The sequence below is a fragment of the Pseudorca crassidens genome, chromosome 3, assembly GCF_039906515.1.
Source record: "Pseudorca crassidens isolate mPseCra1 chromosome 3, mPseCra1.hap1, whole genome shotgun sequence".
NCBI classification, from domain to species: domain Eukaryota; kingdom Metazoa; phylum Chordata; class Mammalia; order Artiodactyla; family Delphinidae; genus Pseudorca; species Pseudorca crassidens.
In genome coordinates, this window is record NC_090298.1 from 127,750,543 (window position 1) to 127,767,770 (window position 17,228).

At 36.2% G+C, this 17,228-nt stretch overlaps 1 protein-coding gene across 5 annotated transcripts in view; it reads left to right on the forward strand.

Moving 5' to 3' along the window:
• Window positions 1-17,228, forward strand: part of G3BP1 (G3BP stress granule assembly factor 1) — a 38,255-nt gene that overhangs the window by 5,672 nt on the left and 15,355 nt on the right. For 2 of the 5 annotated variants that reach the window (XM_067732343.1, XM_067732344.1), the window contains exons 2-7: window positions 136-194; window positions 9,426-9,538; window positions 11,549-11,630; window positions 12,102-12,275; window positions 15,090-15,180; window positions 16,119-16,212. In XM_067732343.1, the coding sequence (XP_067588444.1) occupies window positions 9,444-9,538; window positions 11,549-11,630; window positions 12,102-12,275; window positions 15,090-15,180; window positions 16,119-16,212 (536 nt within the window). In that variant the 5' untranslated portion in view covers window positions 136-194; window positions 9,426-9,443. Of the gene's footprint in view, window positions 1-135; window positions 195-3,048; window positions 3,073-9,425; window positions 9,539-11,548; window positions 11,631-12,101; window positions 12,276-15,089; window positions 15,181-16,118; window positions 16,213-17,228 lie in introns of those variants that run through there. The other 3 variants (XM_067732342.1, XM_067732341.1, XM_067732345.1) reach the window with 2 other exon arrangements.

Consider the following 17,228-nt stretch of genomic DNA (forward strand, 5'->3'; position numbering starts at 1 on the left):
GCTGTTTATTTTTTCGTAGTGTTTTAGATAGGTTATTACAAAAGAGTAAAAAGATCCCTTAAATGTCATTGTACTCAGAATTGACAGTTAACATTTTGAGTCACTCTTTTAAATTTCCTTTTTTTTCCTGTACAGGTTCCCGTTCTGCTCTCTTCCCCTGAGATGACCTTTTGTCTTTCCAAGCTATTATATTGGTGGGTTAAAAAACAGCTTTATTGAGGTATAATTGACATACAATAAATTGCACATATTTCAAGTGTAGAATCTGATAGCTTTTGGCATTGTTTATACCTATGAAACCACCGCAATCAAGATAGTGAAAATAGCTATCATCCCCAAAAGTTTTCTCATGCTCCTTTGCATTCCCTCTTTCCTATCCACTCTCCCTCCTCTTCTGCCCCCAGGGATCCCTTATCTGCTTTCTGTCACTGAAGATCAGTTTATACTCCCTAGAATTTTTATGTAAATGGAATCATACAATATGTGCTTTTTTTAAAAAAATTGCTGAGTAATACTGTTTGTTCTGTCCTGTAAATATACCACAATTTGTTTATCCATTCACCTGTTGATGGACATTGGTTTGTTTCCAGCCTTTAGCTATTACAAATAAAACTTCTTAAGAAACCACCTAACTTGTACAACGTGGTTGTACCATTTTACATTCCTGCCAGCAATGTTTGAGGGTTCCATTTCCTCGATATCCTGGCCAACGCTTTATTACCAGCCTTTTAAGTTGTCATTCTGACAGGTGTGTAGTGGTACTTTACTGTGGTTTTAATTTGCATTTCTATAATTACTAATGGTGTTGATGTTCAGCATTTTTCATGTGCTTATTTGACATTTGAATAATTTCTTTGATGAATTGTCTCTTCAGATTTTTCGCTCATATTTTTTAGTTGTTTTTCAGTTTTGAGACTTCTTTAATATATTCTGTATACAAGTTGCTTTGCAAATAGTTACCTCAAGCTGCTTTGCCTTTTCATCCTCTTGATAGTGTCTTTGCAAAGTGAAAGTTTTTATTTATTCGTTTATTTTGGCTATGCTGTGCGGCATACGAGATCCTACTTCCCTGACCAGGGATCAAACCTGCATCCCCTGCAGTAGAAGTGCGGAGTCTTAACCACTGGACCACTAGGGAAGTCCCTGGAAGGTTTTAATTTTGATGGAGTTCACATTATCAATCTGTGCTCTTATAGATCACGTTTTTAGTGTTGTGTCCAAAAATGACTCACTGTCACATTCAGATTTTCTTTAGAAGTTTTATAGTTTTAGGTAAAACCTAAAACTATTAAGTAAATTTTAATATTCTGTGAGTCTTGAATTGAGGTTCTCTTTATTTCTATATATGGATGTGCAGTTGTTCCAGCACCATTTGTTGAAAAAAGTATCCTTTTTCTACTGAATTGTCTGCACTTTTGGAAATCAGTTGTCCATTTATGTGTGAATATATTTCTTTATTCTGTTTCATGGATCTATTTGTCTGTTTTTACATCCAGGCTGTTTTAAAAATAAATTTACCAATGTATCTATGAACAATACTGCTATTGTTTTGTGTATACTAAAAACAAACATTTCAAGGCTATCATACAGTACTTATTTGGCAAGTGACTTTTTGTTTTCTTTAAATCCAAGCTGATTTATTTATCTTTTAAAAATTTATTTATTTATTTATTTTTGACTGCGCAGGGTCTTCATTGCTGTGTGCAGGCTTTCTCTAGTTGCAGAGAGAGGGGCTACTCTTTGTTGAGGTGCGCGGGCTTCTCATTGCGGTGGCTTCCCTTGTTGTGGAGCACGGGCTCTAGGCGTGCAGGCTTCAGTAGCTGTGGCGCACGGGCTTAGTTGCTCTGTGGCATGTGGGATCTTCCCGGACCAGGCTTGAACCTGTGTCCTCTGCATTGGCAGGCGGATTCTTAACCACTGCGCCACCAGGCAAGCCCAACTTATTTTGTTTCTGAGATCTAGTTCATGCTGACTTTATGACTGCTATAAATAGGGTGACTTTATATCTCGGTTTCCCAGGAACACTCCTAATTCACTCTAGTTAAGCTGGCGTAATTATTAATTGTATCACTTTTTAATCTTTTTTTTAAGTGCCCATATGATAATCTTACATATAGCCCGCTCCATGATGTGAATAAACTGCAACTTAACCCATTACCCCTTCGATGGATATGTGAATTGTTACCTGTCTTATGTTTCAGAAATAGGGTGGCATTTAATTTCTCTGTTTATATCTTGTGTAAATGGGTGAGTTTCTCTTCTCTATATATCAATCTACAAGAGAATTGCTGGATTCATCAGATTGGTTTTAATTTTGTTAGACAACTGCAGAGTTGTTCTCCACCGTGGTTGTACCAGTTGACACAGCAGTTTTGCAGGTTCTTTTTTCATTACTTCCTTTCCAGTGTTTGATATTGAGTGATATTTTAATACTTTGGAGGATCTCCTGTGAGAAGTGATAAGTTTTAATATGCATTTTACTAGTTACTTACTTTATCTTTTGTTGTTGCCCGTTTACTTTCCTGAGAGTTGCCTGTTCCATTTCTTTGCTTGTTTTTCTCTCAGGTATTCTTTGTTTTAATGATCTGTGTGGGAGTTCTGTATCCATTCTGCATATTAATCTCTTAGAGTATGATGTGCTTTGCTTTTTCTTAATTTACAGTGGGCATTTAACAGATCCTGAGTTATTAAGACATTTTGCTATTTTGCTATTATTAGAAAGAGTAAGCTCAACTATTTAAAAATTCAGGTGGATTATAGTTGGTCTTAATGCTTTCCTGTTCTTGGAACATAAATTCTCACAGCTCTATTAGACTCAGTTAAAAGAAGGACCTTTAACATTTCTCTGAATTTCAGCAAAATTGATGTGGAATTTCTTTAAAGTTGCCATGCAGTCTAGTTAAATTGGGCTAAGTGAGTATTTTGAAAGTTAGGGAAGTATTGAATATTTCACAGATCAGGGTCAACTAGTAAAAACAAATCAGTGACTATGTTAGTACATGAGGTATTGACATTTCCGTGTGTGTTTTTTTTAGAATAGCACTCATTGATGTTGCATGCTTTACAAATAAGGTAAGAAAAGTATAAAAATTACATTCTTCACTCCTTGTAGGTAACTAATATCAACTCTGTTGCCTAAAACTTTTTTTTTCCTGTTTTGTAGACTACCTTAGTCATGCTTTTATTGTTTGCTTTGATGGATCCTAAGGCCAACACGAAGTGATGCTATTGGAAAAATTATACTATTAGAAGCCAGAAGCGAATCTTTCCTAAAACTGGAAAACTTATCAGAAGATATTCTGATATAATCCTTTAAAAAAGCAAAGTACATAGATATCATAAGACAGATTTAGAGATGAAGCCAAGAGCTTTTTAGGAGGTTGCTCCACTCTAAGACCTTAACCCTGAAAGTTGGGAGAAAGTAACCAGATAGAAACTTCCTGCATCATGAAAAAGTTTAAATTGGACCATCTATACTTGTTGCTAGTAAATACAGAGAGATGTTCTGTGGTCCTCAGATCTGGTAAAGTATCCCACTTGGACTAATTAAAATCACACAGTGTGGAGTTAGTTTATGGAATTGTGAACTTAAAGGGATTTTTTTTTTTCTTTTAAATTTATTTTATTTATTTATTTTTGGCTGCTTTGGGCCTTCATTGCTGCACGTGGGCTTTCTCTAGTTGGCGGCGAGCGGGGGCTACTCTTCCTTGTGGTGCATGGGGTTCTCATTGCTTTGGCTTCTCATTGCAGAGCACAGGGCTCTAGGTGCGTGGACATCAGTAGCTGTGGCTCGCGGGCCCTAGAGTGCAGGCTCAGTAGTTGTGACCCACGGGCTTAGTTGCTCTGCGGCATGTGGGATCTTCCCGGACCAGGGCTCGAACCTGTGTCTCCTGCATTGGCAGGCGGATTCTTAACCACTGTGCAACCAGGGAAGTCCCTTACGGGGATTTTTAAAGATCATTTTGTTTTAAGAGCTAGAATATGTAAGATAACAGGTCATAAATTATTGGATGTTGGTACCCTTTGTTGCGTTTTTCTTTTTCTTTTATTCTGAAAGTAATTCATGTTCATCCCAGGACATTCCAGCAATTCAGAGGTCTATGAATTTTATTCTTTTTAACATGTACATAGTATTCCATTAAAATGTTTTATATATATTATATGGAACAAAATATAATTTTCTGTAACACAGGTAATGAAACGGTGAATACTTTTTAAACCTTATGTTGTATGTATTTACACCTTGTGTTTTTTATATAGTACTTTTTGTATGGTTTATTTCATAATATTAACACCCTCTCCGCCCTGCCCCCCCCAAAAAAAGGAGTGGTCAGTATTCTCAGTTTTTAGGTTGCTAATGTGAGATAAACATTTTGACTCGTATTTTCTTGTAGTTTTTCCTCAGGGGAAATATTCTTTATGACTCTGATAGATAAAAATTGTTTTAGAAATACTTCAGTTCAGCAAACTTATTTTCCTAGCCTAAGAATAAAATAAATTTTTAGCAGTGTTTAACAGAAAAGTAAGACTTAATGCTTTATTTATGTTTTTTTAAAGAGAGCAGAAATTTTTATATCTAACATAGCATAGACGTACCTAAAATTATTGTAGCTTCGTGATGCATGTTTTAAAAGTTAAGATATTAAGATGTGCACGTCATTTGGTTTTACAGTTTAATTGGGCCAGTTACATTCTGTGGGCACACAGGTGACTCTGTGGCATTCATGAGTAGACCACTGCAGTCATCAAGTCAACCTAGAAGTTCACTAAAAAGTAGTTTTACATTAAGTGCTTGGGCTTCCGTAGTCCAAGGTACTCTAGAAAAATTCTTTTTTTTTTTTTTCCTCTGCGGTACGCAGACCTTTCACTATCGTGGCCTCTCCCGCTGCACAGGCTCCGGACGCGCAGGCCCAGCGGCCATGGCCCATGGGCCCAGCCGCGGAGGCTCCGCGGCACGCGGGATCCTCCCGGACCGGGGCATGAACCCGCGCCCCCTGCATCGGCAGGCGGACTCCCAACCACTGTGCCACCAGGGAAGCCCTAGAAAAATTCTTATTCTCTCAGGAGATAATCCTCTTTTTATTTTGCTAGCAAAATAGTTAAATAGTCTTCTGGGTGACAGAAAATGGTGGGATGTAGAAATGTTTTCTTTCACTATAGTTAATGGTTATAATAGTAAAAGTAATAGTAACAGCTAACATTCATTGCTTACTACCAGACACTTAATTCTTGCAGTTGTGATTTTAATTTTAAAGATTAAAGAACTGAGGGCACCAGAGAGATTGTTACTAGCTCAGGAGCACAACTAGTGGTAGAATTTTGCCCAGTGAGAATTGATCAGAGAAAATTTGAAGGTTTCCTTTTGTTGCATCTCAAATACTCATTCACTGTTTTAAAATAGAGCACTCAGTTTCAGAGTTCATTTGTTACATATTGCTGGTCTTAGACTTATCAGTTCAGTTAGAACTGGTAAAGTGAAGGTATTGTTTACTATCTTTGCTTCCTTAAGTATTTCTAAGTGGCCAAGTTTTTCTTTACTTCTTGAGGTCAAGAACTGTTCTGTTCTTCCCCTTTCCCTAAACTAGGACTTTTTCAGTATTTCTTGAAAAAATTTTTAAGGGGAAGTATAATTTTTAAAACGTATTTTTCTTGTCCCCTTTGTAGAGTACAATTTTGGCATATTATGACATTCAGAATATTACAAACTTGGCTATAAAATTAATGGAAAGTAAACTTTAGTGGAAGTGAGTGATTTCCTCCTTCCCCCTGTATTCTTCCTAGGTCCTGTTTCTTTCATCACTGATCTTTCTAGACTACAATGATTTAATTTTATATCATTTTTTAGGAATATTACTTTTGAGTGATTTGTAATATATACCCCAAAAGGTTTATCCTGTAGATCTGAAAGCAGTGTTGCAAGGGAGTGATCTCCGAATTGGAATTACTTGGAACGTTTAATGAACTTACTTTGTCTTGGGAGAGTGGCATGTATCTTTTAGGAAGTCTTCCGGTCTTCACATCAGCATGGGGAAGGGGGAATTGCTGTTGATAATTAAAATAATAAGACTATCTGGTTTGTCTCTTATTTCTGATTTTGGTGCATGCTTCATAGTCCAACCAATAATGTATCCGTTGGCATATGCTGTTATATAAGGAACAGCCAGAATCCATACTATTATAAATTTGTAAAACCTCTTCTAAAAGGACACAGTGTTTCAGGAGTATTTAATAAATGAGGGAGGATCTCATGTATTTTTAGCATGTATTTTCATTGGTATGCAGAGTTTCTAATTGTCATAGTGGATCAGTAACTGGTAAAACATCAGCTTTTCTGAGATGCCATTTGATTTTGTTTACTTTCATTATTTTAGATTTGACAGAATTGAGAGTTCTAATGAACGAGGGTGAGATTAAAGACTTTATTCTCAGGAGGGTATGATGTTAGTTTACATATTTCTCATAGCTTCTGTTTTATGTTTGGACCAGAAATAAAGGTGGAGATTTCAGGGTGGTGATTTACCAAATAAAATTTTTCTAATGAGAATTGATTGAGTCTGTTTGTATAGACTAAATCTTTTGGGCTCAAATTGCCAAAATTTTCTGCATTTTCTTTTTTACTGGGAATGATGATCAAATAGACAAGGTTATTCCCAAAACTTTCAGTGTATGGTCTTAGATTACTGAAGAACTTGCCTAAACATTTTGTAGTCACTGGTGCTGTTGGGTGGTTCAGTACTCTTAATTATTCTAAGACATTTTATGATGTCTTCAGGATTTTTTTTAATGTGGAAGCATTTTTATTTAGATTTTTTGAGGCATAATTTACAAACCACAAAATTATAGAATTTAAGGGTTCAGTTTGAAAAGTTTTTTAGTTGTATACAGGTAGCCATCACCCAGATGCATACAGTCCTCTCACCCCAGCCAGTTCCCCTCCAGTCCTTCCCAGTCTGTTCCCTGTCATGCAGCTTCTGTTTTTTAAGCATGGTAGCTTAGTTTTCTCTTTGGCCTTTTCTTAATCATTGGAAAAAAAAATGTATCTACGGTCATAATCTGAATTCTGGACAACCTGATAGTTCAGCCTGACAAATGGATGATCAGAAGTCTGTTTTGCTTGTATAAAATTCTAATCTCCACTTGTGTTGAGAATGATGAATGAAAGAAAGCTTTTTATTCCTGAGTGTGTCAGACACTCTTAAGTTTTAGGGCTAGAAAGTTGCATAAGAAATTGTCTCTACTCATAAGAAACTTTATGACTTCAAAGAAGCTTGTAACCTTCTTTCAAAATGTTATTTTTATCTGACCATGACTTACGTAGAATTCTTGACGCTTTTGGTTATTTTAAGAATCAGTCCTTTTTTTTTTTTTTAAATATTGAAGCAATATAGTTTCTTTTCACTAAAATGCTATGTGTATTTACACACATGGAATATTATTTTTTTCTTTTTTTCTCAATTATTGAGATATAATTGACAGAAAGATTATTTTTAAATACTGCTACCATTTCCCTCGAGCTGATTGGTTGATATTTATTATAGAAGAGCTTAAAGGAGAGACTTGAGCTGGAGTTTCCACCTTAATGGAACCATAGTGTGAATATAAGCCTTGGGAGTGCGCAAGGCTATTTGAGGTAATCCTGGAATAAAGTACCATCTGTTTGGAACATTTTAAAATGCTAATTGAGAACCTAGTTTGCAAAATATTCAGTTATATTAAGCTGTTAAACTAATAAAGAAACTCGGTTAATAATACGGATTTCTCTGACAAGCTTCAGAAGTATAACAGTTAAAGAAAAAATTCACAAATGAGGTAAAGATCAATTTACTGTATAAATATGTTAACTTTCTTGGCTTTATGGCAATGACCTGAAGTAAAACACTGATGATAATGGTAATCAAACTAAGTTGTTTTTTTTTTTAATTTGAATTATCTAGATAATCTCAAAGGGAAAGGAGAAGTTCCAGATGTGGTCTTAAGTTTTTATTTTTCTTACCTTTGATATATAACCTGGAGGATTTTCATCATTTTTCATGGAAAGATTGGATGTGGGAAGCAATATTTGATAAAATATTATTTAGAAATTTATATTATAATGAGACTACTTGACAGTATCAAAGGATGCAGTTAGGTTGATGTTATTAGTCTAGTTTCTTAGATCCTGGTGAAACAAGTAATAAATGGTCTAGGTATTCAAGAATAATGCAGTCATGCACTAGATGGGGATAATCATCTCTATAGATTGCTTGTACCGGAATTGACCAACCAAACTCGATCCATTTTGCCCATTCTTTAGGAAAACTGAAATACAATTTCTCTCATTTTTCCTTTATACTGTAGTTAATTATACGTACCTCTGTTTGCCTTTATGTTTATAAAGTTCGGGATGATTTTATCTCCTCAAATGAAAACTTGGATTATCTCATGCCAAATATTTTTTTGAAAGGGTTTTTAAAAAAATAATAACTGACAGTAATTGAGAACTTACTGTGTGCCAGGTGCCTTTACACTCCAACATACTTTAAGTCATAATTTTGAGGTGGTAGAGATTATTTTGTTGAGTAAAAACATTATTTGTTACTTTTTGCCTATTTTTTTTCATTTTAGAATTTTTTTCATTTTTAAAGATAGTAAAAATTTCTCTGATTTAGTTTGACTAAAAATGTGATAGTATGTGTCTATATTGTCAAATATATATTTATCACCCTTGAACCTAATATTGCCATAGTAATATGTTGTAATATTACAAGTGGAACATGCTTAATTGATTTTATTGGCTTGGGAAAGTTACGATAGGATGCATGTTGGCAATATGTACTTTTTTTTTTTTTTAAATCGGGTGATATTATTTATTTATTTATGGCTGCGTTGGGTCTTCGTTTCTGTGCGAGGGCTTTCTCTAGTTGTGGCAAGGGGGGGCCACTCTTCATCGCGGTGCGCAGGCCTTTCACTACCGCGGCCTCTATTGTTGCGGAGCACAGGCTCCAGACGCGCAGGCTCAGTAATTGTGGCTCACGGGCCCAGTTGCTCTGCAGCATGTGGGATCTTCCCAGACCAGGGCGCGAACCCGCGTCCCCTGCATTGGCAGGCAGACTCCCGACCGCTGCGCCACCAGGGAAGCCCAATATGTACTTTTGAAGTTCTTATATTAAGTTTAAGGAAATTGAATATTGGGAATAATGATGAATTAATTCTTCGTAGTGATTTTTTTCCCCCATAGCATTCATCTGATTACAGTAAATTTGAATATATAAAACCTCACTGGTCTGTGTGGGTTTTGTTTCTTATAGTGTTTATTCCTTTTAAAAACCAAGAATTGCTGAAGTGATCTTGTTGGTCAATGAGTCTATCTCAGCTCTTCTCCCCCGACCCTTTCTCCCCTTGTACTTGATCTTTCAGGTTGAACATATTTGACTTTTTTTTTCCAGGTTGAATTGACCAAAGCAATGGTTATGGAGAAGCCTAGTCCCCTGCTGGTCGGGCGGGAATTTGTGAGACAGTATTACACACTGTTGAACCAGGCCCCAGACATGCTACACAGGTGAGATCTTTCTTTTCCTGAGCATCACGTAATGCTGTGTTTTAGTGTGTGGGTACTTATCCTTAAGATTCTCTTATTCATCATGCACCTTCTAGGGTTACTGCATAAAAGTGCTTTGTAAGTACCAAAAAGTGATGGTTGTTCAAATTATGTAATAGTAGGATATACAAATATTATTTAAAAATTAGTCTAAGTTACCTATACATTATCAGAAAAGTAATGCTTGATAATGTAAACGTATAATAATTGTGCTTTTGATTTTGTTTGCCGTTTTGCTGTTTTTGGTGAATCATGAATTATTTAGTAAGAATGTATTGAAGAAGATGTAAGAGTGTTTCTGTAATGACATACTTTTGTGTTGATATGCTAACGATTTTTCTATGTAGGTGCAAATTTTTTTATCAAACTGTGTTTTAGCTTTTTTACTTGATAATCTGTGATCATCTTACAAGGGTAGTACATGTATCACAGTAATTTTGTTACCCGTGAGGTTTTATTTTCCAGAGGTGTAACATATGTTTTAATCCCCTAATGATGAATATGTAAGTTGCTTCCATTATTTCCTCTTACAAATAGTGCTGCATTATACAAAGCTCTTAAGTTTGTTTATGTAGACTTATTAGAATATTTTTTAGAAATTCTAAAATGTGTATTTGTTGGACCAGAACTATTTTTTCTTCTATATCTTGCCAGTTTGCATATTGGATACCACATGATTATTAGGTGAAAGAGAATGTTTTTAAATTCATTTTGAGTCCTTGTTCTGAAAATGGAAAGAATCACTTGTGTTTTGTTTTTTTTTTAAGGCTTTATAATTTCCAAAACACTTTTACCTTTTTCTTCTTGATCTTTATAAAAACCTCTTAGTAAGGCATTGTAGGATAGTTAACTTCATTTTACAGATAAAGACACTAAGGGGTTAAAAATTTGTTGGTACTCACACACCTATTAAGTGATAGAACAAGTCCTAAACCTTTCTTTCCCCCTCTTTTGTTGCTCTTTTTGTCAATTGTATTCTGTGCCTTTAGAAGTTAGACACATTTGGAATTTAAAGTGGAGCAGGAGTTGAAACAAACTAACCAAATACATTTCTTGTCAATATTGTTATTTACTGGTTCTAACACATCTGTTTTTCACATTTCATCTCTGAGGTACATTTTAGATACAATGAAAAGTGGATTAGCCAGCAGTGAACTGATTCTGGCTGATGTGCAGCCTTTTAATAACTTTGAAAGTTGAAAGGTACTTTTGAGATCCTTAAGGCCCCAGATCTGTCCCTTTTTTGGAGGAAAAAACAGTCAGTATGTAGAATGACATGTATGGGCTTATCTGTGAAAAATTGTTAATTTGGAGTACAAGTGTCAAGAAATCCTAAAAGTGATTATCCCCAAGTTAGGGTATTTTCTCTGTGTCTGTGTGTGTGTTGGGGTGGGGTGTTGTTGGCGCTTCCCTAAGTCAGTATTGTAATGAAAACAAGACAATTTTGAGGATATAGGTGAATTAAAGCTATGAAGATTTAAGTCTGAAGCTCTTAATGCATCAGCAAAAATTGTTAAAACTACTCCTAAAACCCATCTGCCTGAGTTACTGGGTTTTTAATGGGAACTCATCACATGCATTCTCAGATATAAAAGGACTCTATCTAAGTCGGTAGAGAGTATAGATGTCCTCTTGTATATCAAGACTACCTGTGGTCTCCTTGAGTGAAAACAGGAACTTTTATTTTAAGGTGCCTTCCTGACGTGAACTACAGGATCCTTCCCAACATGATCATCCTTTCCTGAGACCTGAAACTTGTGACTCATAAAAATTCCTTGACCAGATTCATTCCCATTCAGCAAATGTTGTGACATGTAGATGATGCATATATTATGATTGCATACAAAGATGAAAAAGAAAATACATTCCTGCCTCCAAGAATGTACTAGTCAGACAGATGGGTTCAAACATGAACAGTAAATACCTGGTCTTAGGATACTTGAAGATGACAAGTATCTTTCTGTTTTACAGATTTTATGGAAAGAACTCTTCTTATGTCCACGGGGGATTGGATTCGAATGGAAAGCCAGCAGATGCGGTCTATGGACAGAAAGTAAGCAAAACAAGCTTCGTGTAGGCTGTTGAGTAGCTAGAAAATAACCCATAAAATTGAGATGGATACATGCTTGATACGTTTGTTGATATTTAAAGATGAAATTTCTCAACTTCTGTTTAGAAATTTAGGTATTCAGTAACTACTTGGTTTATATGATAATCATTGAAAAGCTTATAATGTCACTTTCGTTCATTTTGTATGATATATTCTGAAGTTCTTTTATGTTAGAAGATGATAGGTTTTAGCATGGGGATCATCTATTGTAAACATTTTAATTATGTTAATTAAGGACAATAATTTTAATAATTAAGGTTAAGGTGTCATTGGGAATATACTATATTAAGACAAATTGCAGTGGGGTCTGTGTAGTTTGTAATTTAAATGTGCACAGGTAAATGCTCTATCTTTGTTGTGTTAGAAAGTTTTTTGTTCTTGGAGATTCTGCATTCTCTTTCTTCGATTCCTTAGGAAATCCATAGGAAAGTGATGTCACAAAATTTCACCAATTGCCACACTAAGATCCGTCATGTCGATGCTCATGCCACCCTGAATGATGGTGTGGTGGTCCAGGTGATGGGCTTGCTCTCTAATAACAACCAGGCTTTGAGGAGATTCATGCAGACCTTTGTCCTTGCTCCTGAGGTATGAAAAAAAAATAACAATGAAAGGTTGTACATGTCTTTTTAAAAACTGTTCATTTTGAAGTTTTAAATATACAGAAAAGTTGAAATAATAGTGCAGAAGTACTCTTTCATATATCTTACCTAGAGCCACATTTGTCCACACATTTATAATTCTTCTTCTATTTACCTATCATTTTTAATTCTAAACTATTTTAAAAGTATATTGGAGGACTTCTCTGGTGACACAGCAGTTAAGAATCCACCTGCCAATGCAGGGGACACGGGTTCGATCCCTGGTCGGGAAGATCCCACATGCCGCGGAGCAACTAAGCCCGTGCGCCACAACTACTGAGCCTGCACTATAGAGCCCGCGAGCCACAAGTACTGAGCACATGTGCCACAGCTACTGAAGTCCGCACGCCTAGAGCCCGTGCTCCGCAACAAGAAAAGCCACCTAAGTGAGAAGCCCGCACACCACCACAAAGAGTAGTCCCCACTCACCGCAACTAGAGAAAGCCTGTGTGCAGCAACGAAGACCCAGCGCAGCCAAAATTAGATAAATAAATAAAATTAAAAAAAAAAAAGTAAATTGGAGATATTATGCCCAGTCATCCTCCAGTACTTAAGTGAGCATTTCTTTTTTTTTTTTTTTTTTTGTGGTACGCGGGCCTCTCACTGTTGGGGCCTCTCCTGTTGCGGAGCACAGGCTCCGGACGCGCAGGCTCAGCGGCCATGGCTCACAGGCCTAGCCGCTCTGTGGCATGTGGGATCTTCCTGGACCGGGGCACGAATCCATGTCCCCTGCATCAGGCGGACTCTCAACCACTGCGCCACCAGGGAAGCCCGTGAGCACTTATTAAGAATAAGGACTTCTCTTCCATAACCATAGTACAGTTATCAAATTAGAGTATTTGTAATACAATTATCCATCTATAGTCCATATTTAAATTTTGGTTATTGTCCCAGTAATACAAAGAATAGTAATTTTTTTTTCCTTGTCCAAGATTCAGTTCAGGATTACACATTGCATATAGCTGTCATGTCTCTTTAGGCTCCTTTAATCAGCTATAATTCATTAATCTTTTGTTTTTCAAGACGCTGACATTTTTAAAGAGGACAATCAAATTACCGTGTAGAATGCATCAGTTTGAATTGTCTGATATTTCCTTATAATTAGTTTTAGGTTATACATGTCTTTCAGTGCCTCACATTAGGTAGCACTTGATGTCATTTAGGCCCATTATTAGTATTACTTAGTTAAGGTGATGGTCACCAGGTTTTGCCACTGTAAAGTTAGTGCTTTTACTTTTCTCATTAGTAAGTAAATTGTGGGTGCTTCTTTGAGACTCTGTGTATACTTTGTTCTTCATCAAAATTTAGACGCTAGTTCTAGCATTCATTGATTCTTGCCAGAATCAATTGCTACTCTGATGGCTACAAATGGTGATCATCTAATTCTTTATTTATTAGTTGGCATTCTACTGTAAAGAACTTTGCCTTTTCTTCTATCTGTCATGGGGTCTTTATTTAATGGATTTAGTTAATTTTTTATTAATTTCCGAAGTGTCCTAGGATCTGCTAAGTGTGAACCCCTTCAAGCGGGTTTCTGTTTTTTTTGTTTGTTTGTTTTGGGGTTTTTTTTGCGGCGGGGGGGCAGTTTGTGGCACAGATGTTTCAGGTTCACCTTGCACTCTCCCTGCTCCAGACACGACCCCAGTTCTGGAGTCAGCTGTTACTTCAAGGAGCCCTGTTTTTTTTTTAGTTATCATGCTTTTCATGAAAAGACTACAGGCTTATGTTGATTAATTGCATTTGTACTGCCTTCTCGACTGGTCCAGAATGAACAGAGTAAGGAATCCTATCTGTGTGAGCGTGTGGGAGGGGTTCCAAGAGGACCTGCTGACTAAAAGTTTTCTCTAGCATTACTTGTCAGATACTTTTCTGTTGAAGGGTAGTGAATCTAAAATCCCTGTCATTTTACTGTTTGAATATAAAATAACTCAGTTGTCTATTTGAAAAATTACATGAAGTTGCTTTAGTCATGATTTTTAGAGGAAGGTTTAGATTATCTATAGTGTTAAAATTGTTGATGGACTTCTAAATATTCAAGGAATCATGGGATGATTATTAATTATTCTAAATTTAGTTCTTTTTTGCCTTTAAAGATCTTAACATTACCATAGTATAATGGATTGTTACATAAACTGTCTCATTTAATATTCAAAGCTCTAAAGTATGAGTTGGTATCCTTCATTTTGCAGATGAAGAAACAGCCTTAGAAATTGAATGACTAGTAAATGACATAGTTGGATTTCAGTGTAGTTGTGTCTTATACCTAGGGTAGGCAAACCTTTTTAGCTACACGTTTGAGTGCTTGTGTCAATATTCTTGGATAGAGATTTAGCGAATTTTAAAATATCTGTTGCAATTGGTAATATGTATTTATTGTTCAAGAAATGATTTGAAGTCTGGGCTTTGGCATCTTAAATACTTAGAGTTTGTCAGTTTTGGATATTCACCTGGTGATATTTTAAGCACACAGTATGTAATGTAAAGCAGGGATCCTTTCAGCCTTGACCTTATTGGCATTTGGGGCTGGGTGACTGCTTGCTGTGGGGCTGTCCTGTGTGGCGTAGGGTGTCTGGCAGCGTCCCTGCCATCTCCTCAGTAATTGTCAGCTCTCCTCCCTGACGGGAAACCTGAAATGTCTCCCAAAGTTGCCAAATGTCTCCTGGGGTGGGCAGTATTGCCTTTAGTTGAGAACGATGGTGTAGGGTGATGTGGAATTTTAAAAGTTTGCTGAAAAAATGAAAACTTTCTGTTGGCATTGCAGGGCTCTGTTGCAAATAAGTTCTATGTTCATAATGATATCTTCAGATACCAAGATGAGGTCTTTGGTGGCTTTGTCACTGAGCCTCAGGAAGGTAAGTTACTTGTCTAAATTTTTTTGGATGGCATCAGATTGACCTGAAGAGAGTGTAGGTTTCTGGAATGTTTTCATAATTCTCTGTATCTTTCATTAGTAACTTTTGTCAAGGCATAAGAAGGGTTGGAGATTTTAAGCTACTTGAGGCTGATAGGTTAGTCTACTTCACTGATATTGGTAGAAGACATCAAACTCCTAAATCAGAAGTAGACAGGTTATTATAGCAACAATAGTAGCATCTTAGCCATAGTTTCCGTAGGACACTGCAGAAGTTTAGATGATACCTGCAGTGCAGTGGGGTGCATTACTAGAGTGGAACCTAAGTTTCAGCAACCAAAACCTTATGATGGGGCAGCAAACATGCCTGCCCGTTGCTCTGGAGAGAGACGCTGTTTTCCGAGAGTGTTGCTGTATAAATATTCTTAAAAGGTAGTCTGGAACAAAGATTAGCCATTGCCTCAGTTGTAAGATATGCAGAAACACAGCTACCCGTGGAGAATTGTCTCTAAATGCTAAGAGTAATTAGTATTTTAGTGTTTTCTGTATGACTCAGAATTCTAAGTGCTTTGTATTTATTGTATAATACAACAGCCTTACAGATAAGTATTTTAGGAACTGTTGTTCCATTTTAATAAATTAGGGCACTGAAATGCACGGAGGTCATTTGCCTGATGTCATATAGCTAGTTAGGTGGTAGAACCTTCGTTGGATTACTGGCAATATGACCTCAGACTCCATGCTTGTAACCCAAACATTACGATGACCTTAATTCTGTCCTTAAAGCCTACGTCATGATTTTACCCAATTTTCTTTATCTTTTTATGTATGTGTACTGTTCTTATTTCATTGCCTTTTTTATCATGATGAACATTGTGCAAGTGAATATATTTGTGAGTTAAGTGAGCACAAATATGTTAAATTTCTTTTCTCATTTAGAATCTGAAGAAGAAGTAGAGGAACCTGAAGAAAGACAGCAGACACCTGAGGTGGTACCTGATGATTCTGGAACTTTCTATGATCAAACTGTCAGGTAAGGAAAACTTTGTTCATCTGTCCAGAGCTGCATGAGAATTTGAGTTGTTTAGTCTTTCTGTTTGTTGGAGGGCAGCCATGATGCTGAGAATTATCTCAGAAAATAGTGATAATTTCCCAGAAGAAAGGTTTTGCTTTTGGTATGTAACATAAATATATAACTTGTTTAATATAGATTGCAGTCTGAGGACTACTTAAATAGTATCCATCAGTTGCTTTTCGGTTATCAAGTATTTAATACATCAAGGCATAGCTTTAAGTGCTTTTTTTGAGATGCAAGGTGTACAAGGACTTAGACATAAATTGACAAAAATTCAGACATGAGTTAAGTAACAATAAAGAACTTCATTTATTAGCTCAGACAAATGTGTGACTGTATCTTAGGTTTTTTTTAATCTGCAACTGGAACAGAAATATGTTGGATAGCAATATAAATTAGTATTTACTTGTTGCCCTGTGATACCCTTAATGTTAATATTCAGTGCTTAAAGGATACTCTCAAAAGTGTCTCAAGGTGTGGTGATGGGACTGACTTTACTCACCTGGGTTGCTGGTTGAAAATGAAGATTTGTTGTCCTACCACAAACTTATCAAATTAGAATTTCCGGTGGGGGGAAGCATCTGCAGTTTGTTAAAGTGACTTATGTGGAAGTTTAAGAACTATTCTGAATCACAACTGATGGGTTTTTTTTCCCTCCAAAATTCCTTGTGTGTTTTTGTGAGAAAAAATTTTGATACTAAAAACCACATAACATAAAATTTACCTTCTTAACCATTTTTAAGTGTACTTTATAGTAGTGTTAAGTATATGCACGTGATTGTGCAGCAGATCTCTAGAAATTTTTATCTTGAAAAAACTGAAACTGTACCTTTCCACCTCCCCACAGCCTATTAGAGTTTTGTGATATGTGATAGGTAAATTGTAATAATTTTGGGATTCTGAGAAACACTGCTCTGGTTCATTTTGATCTGTTTGATGCATTTGCTTAATCAGAATTTAGCAAATCTGACTGC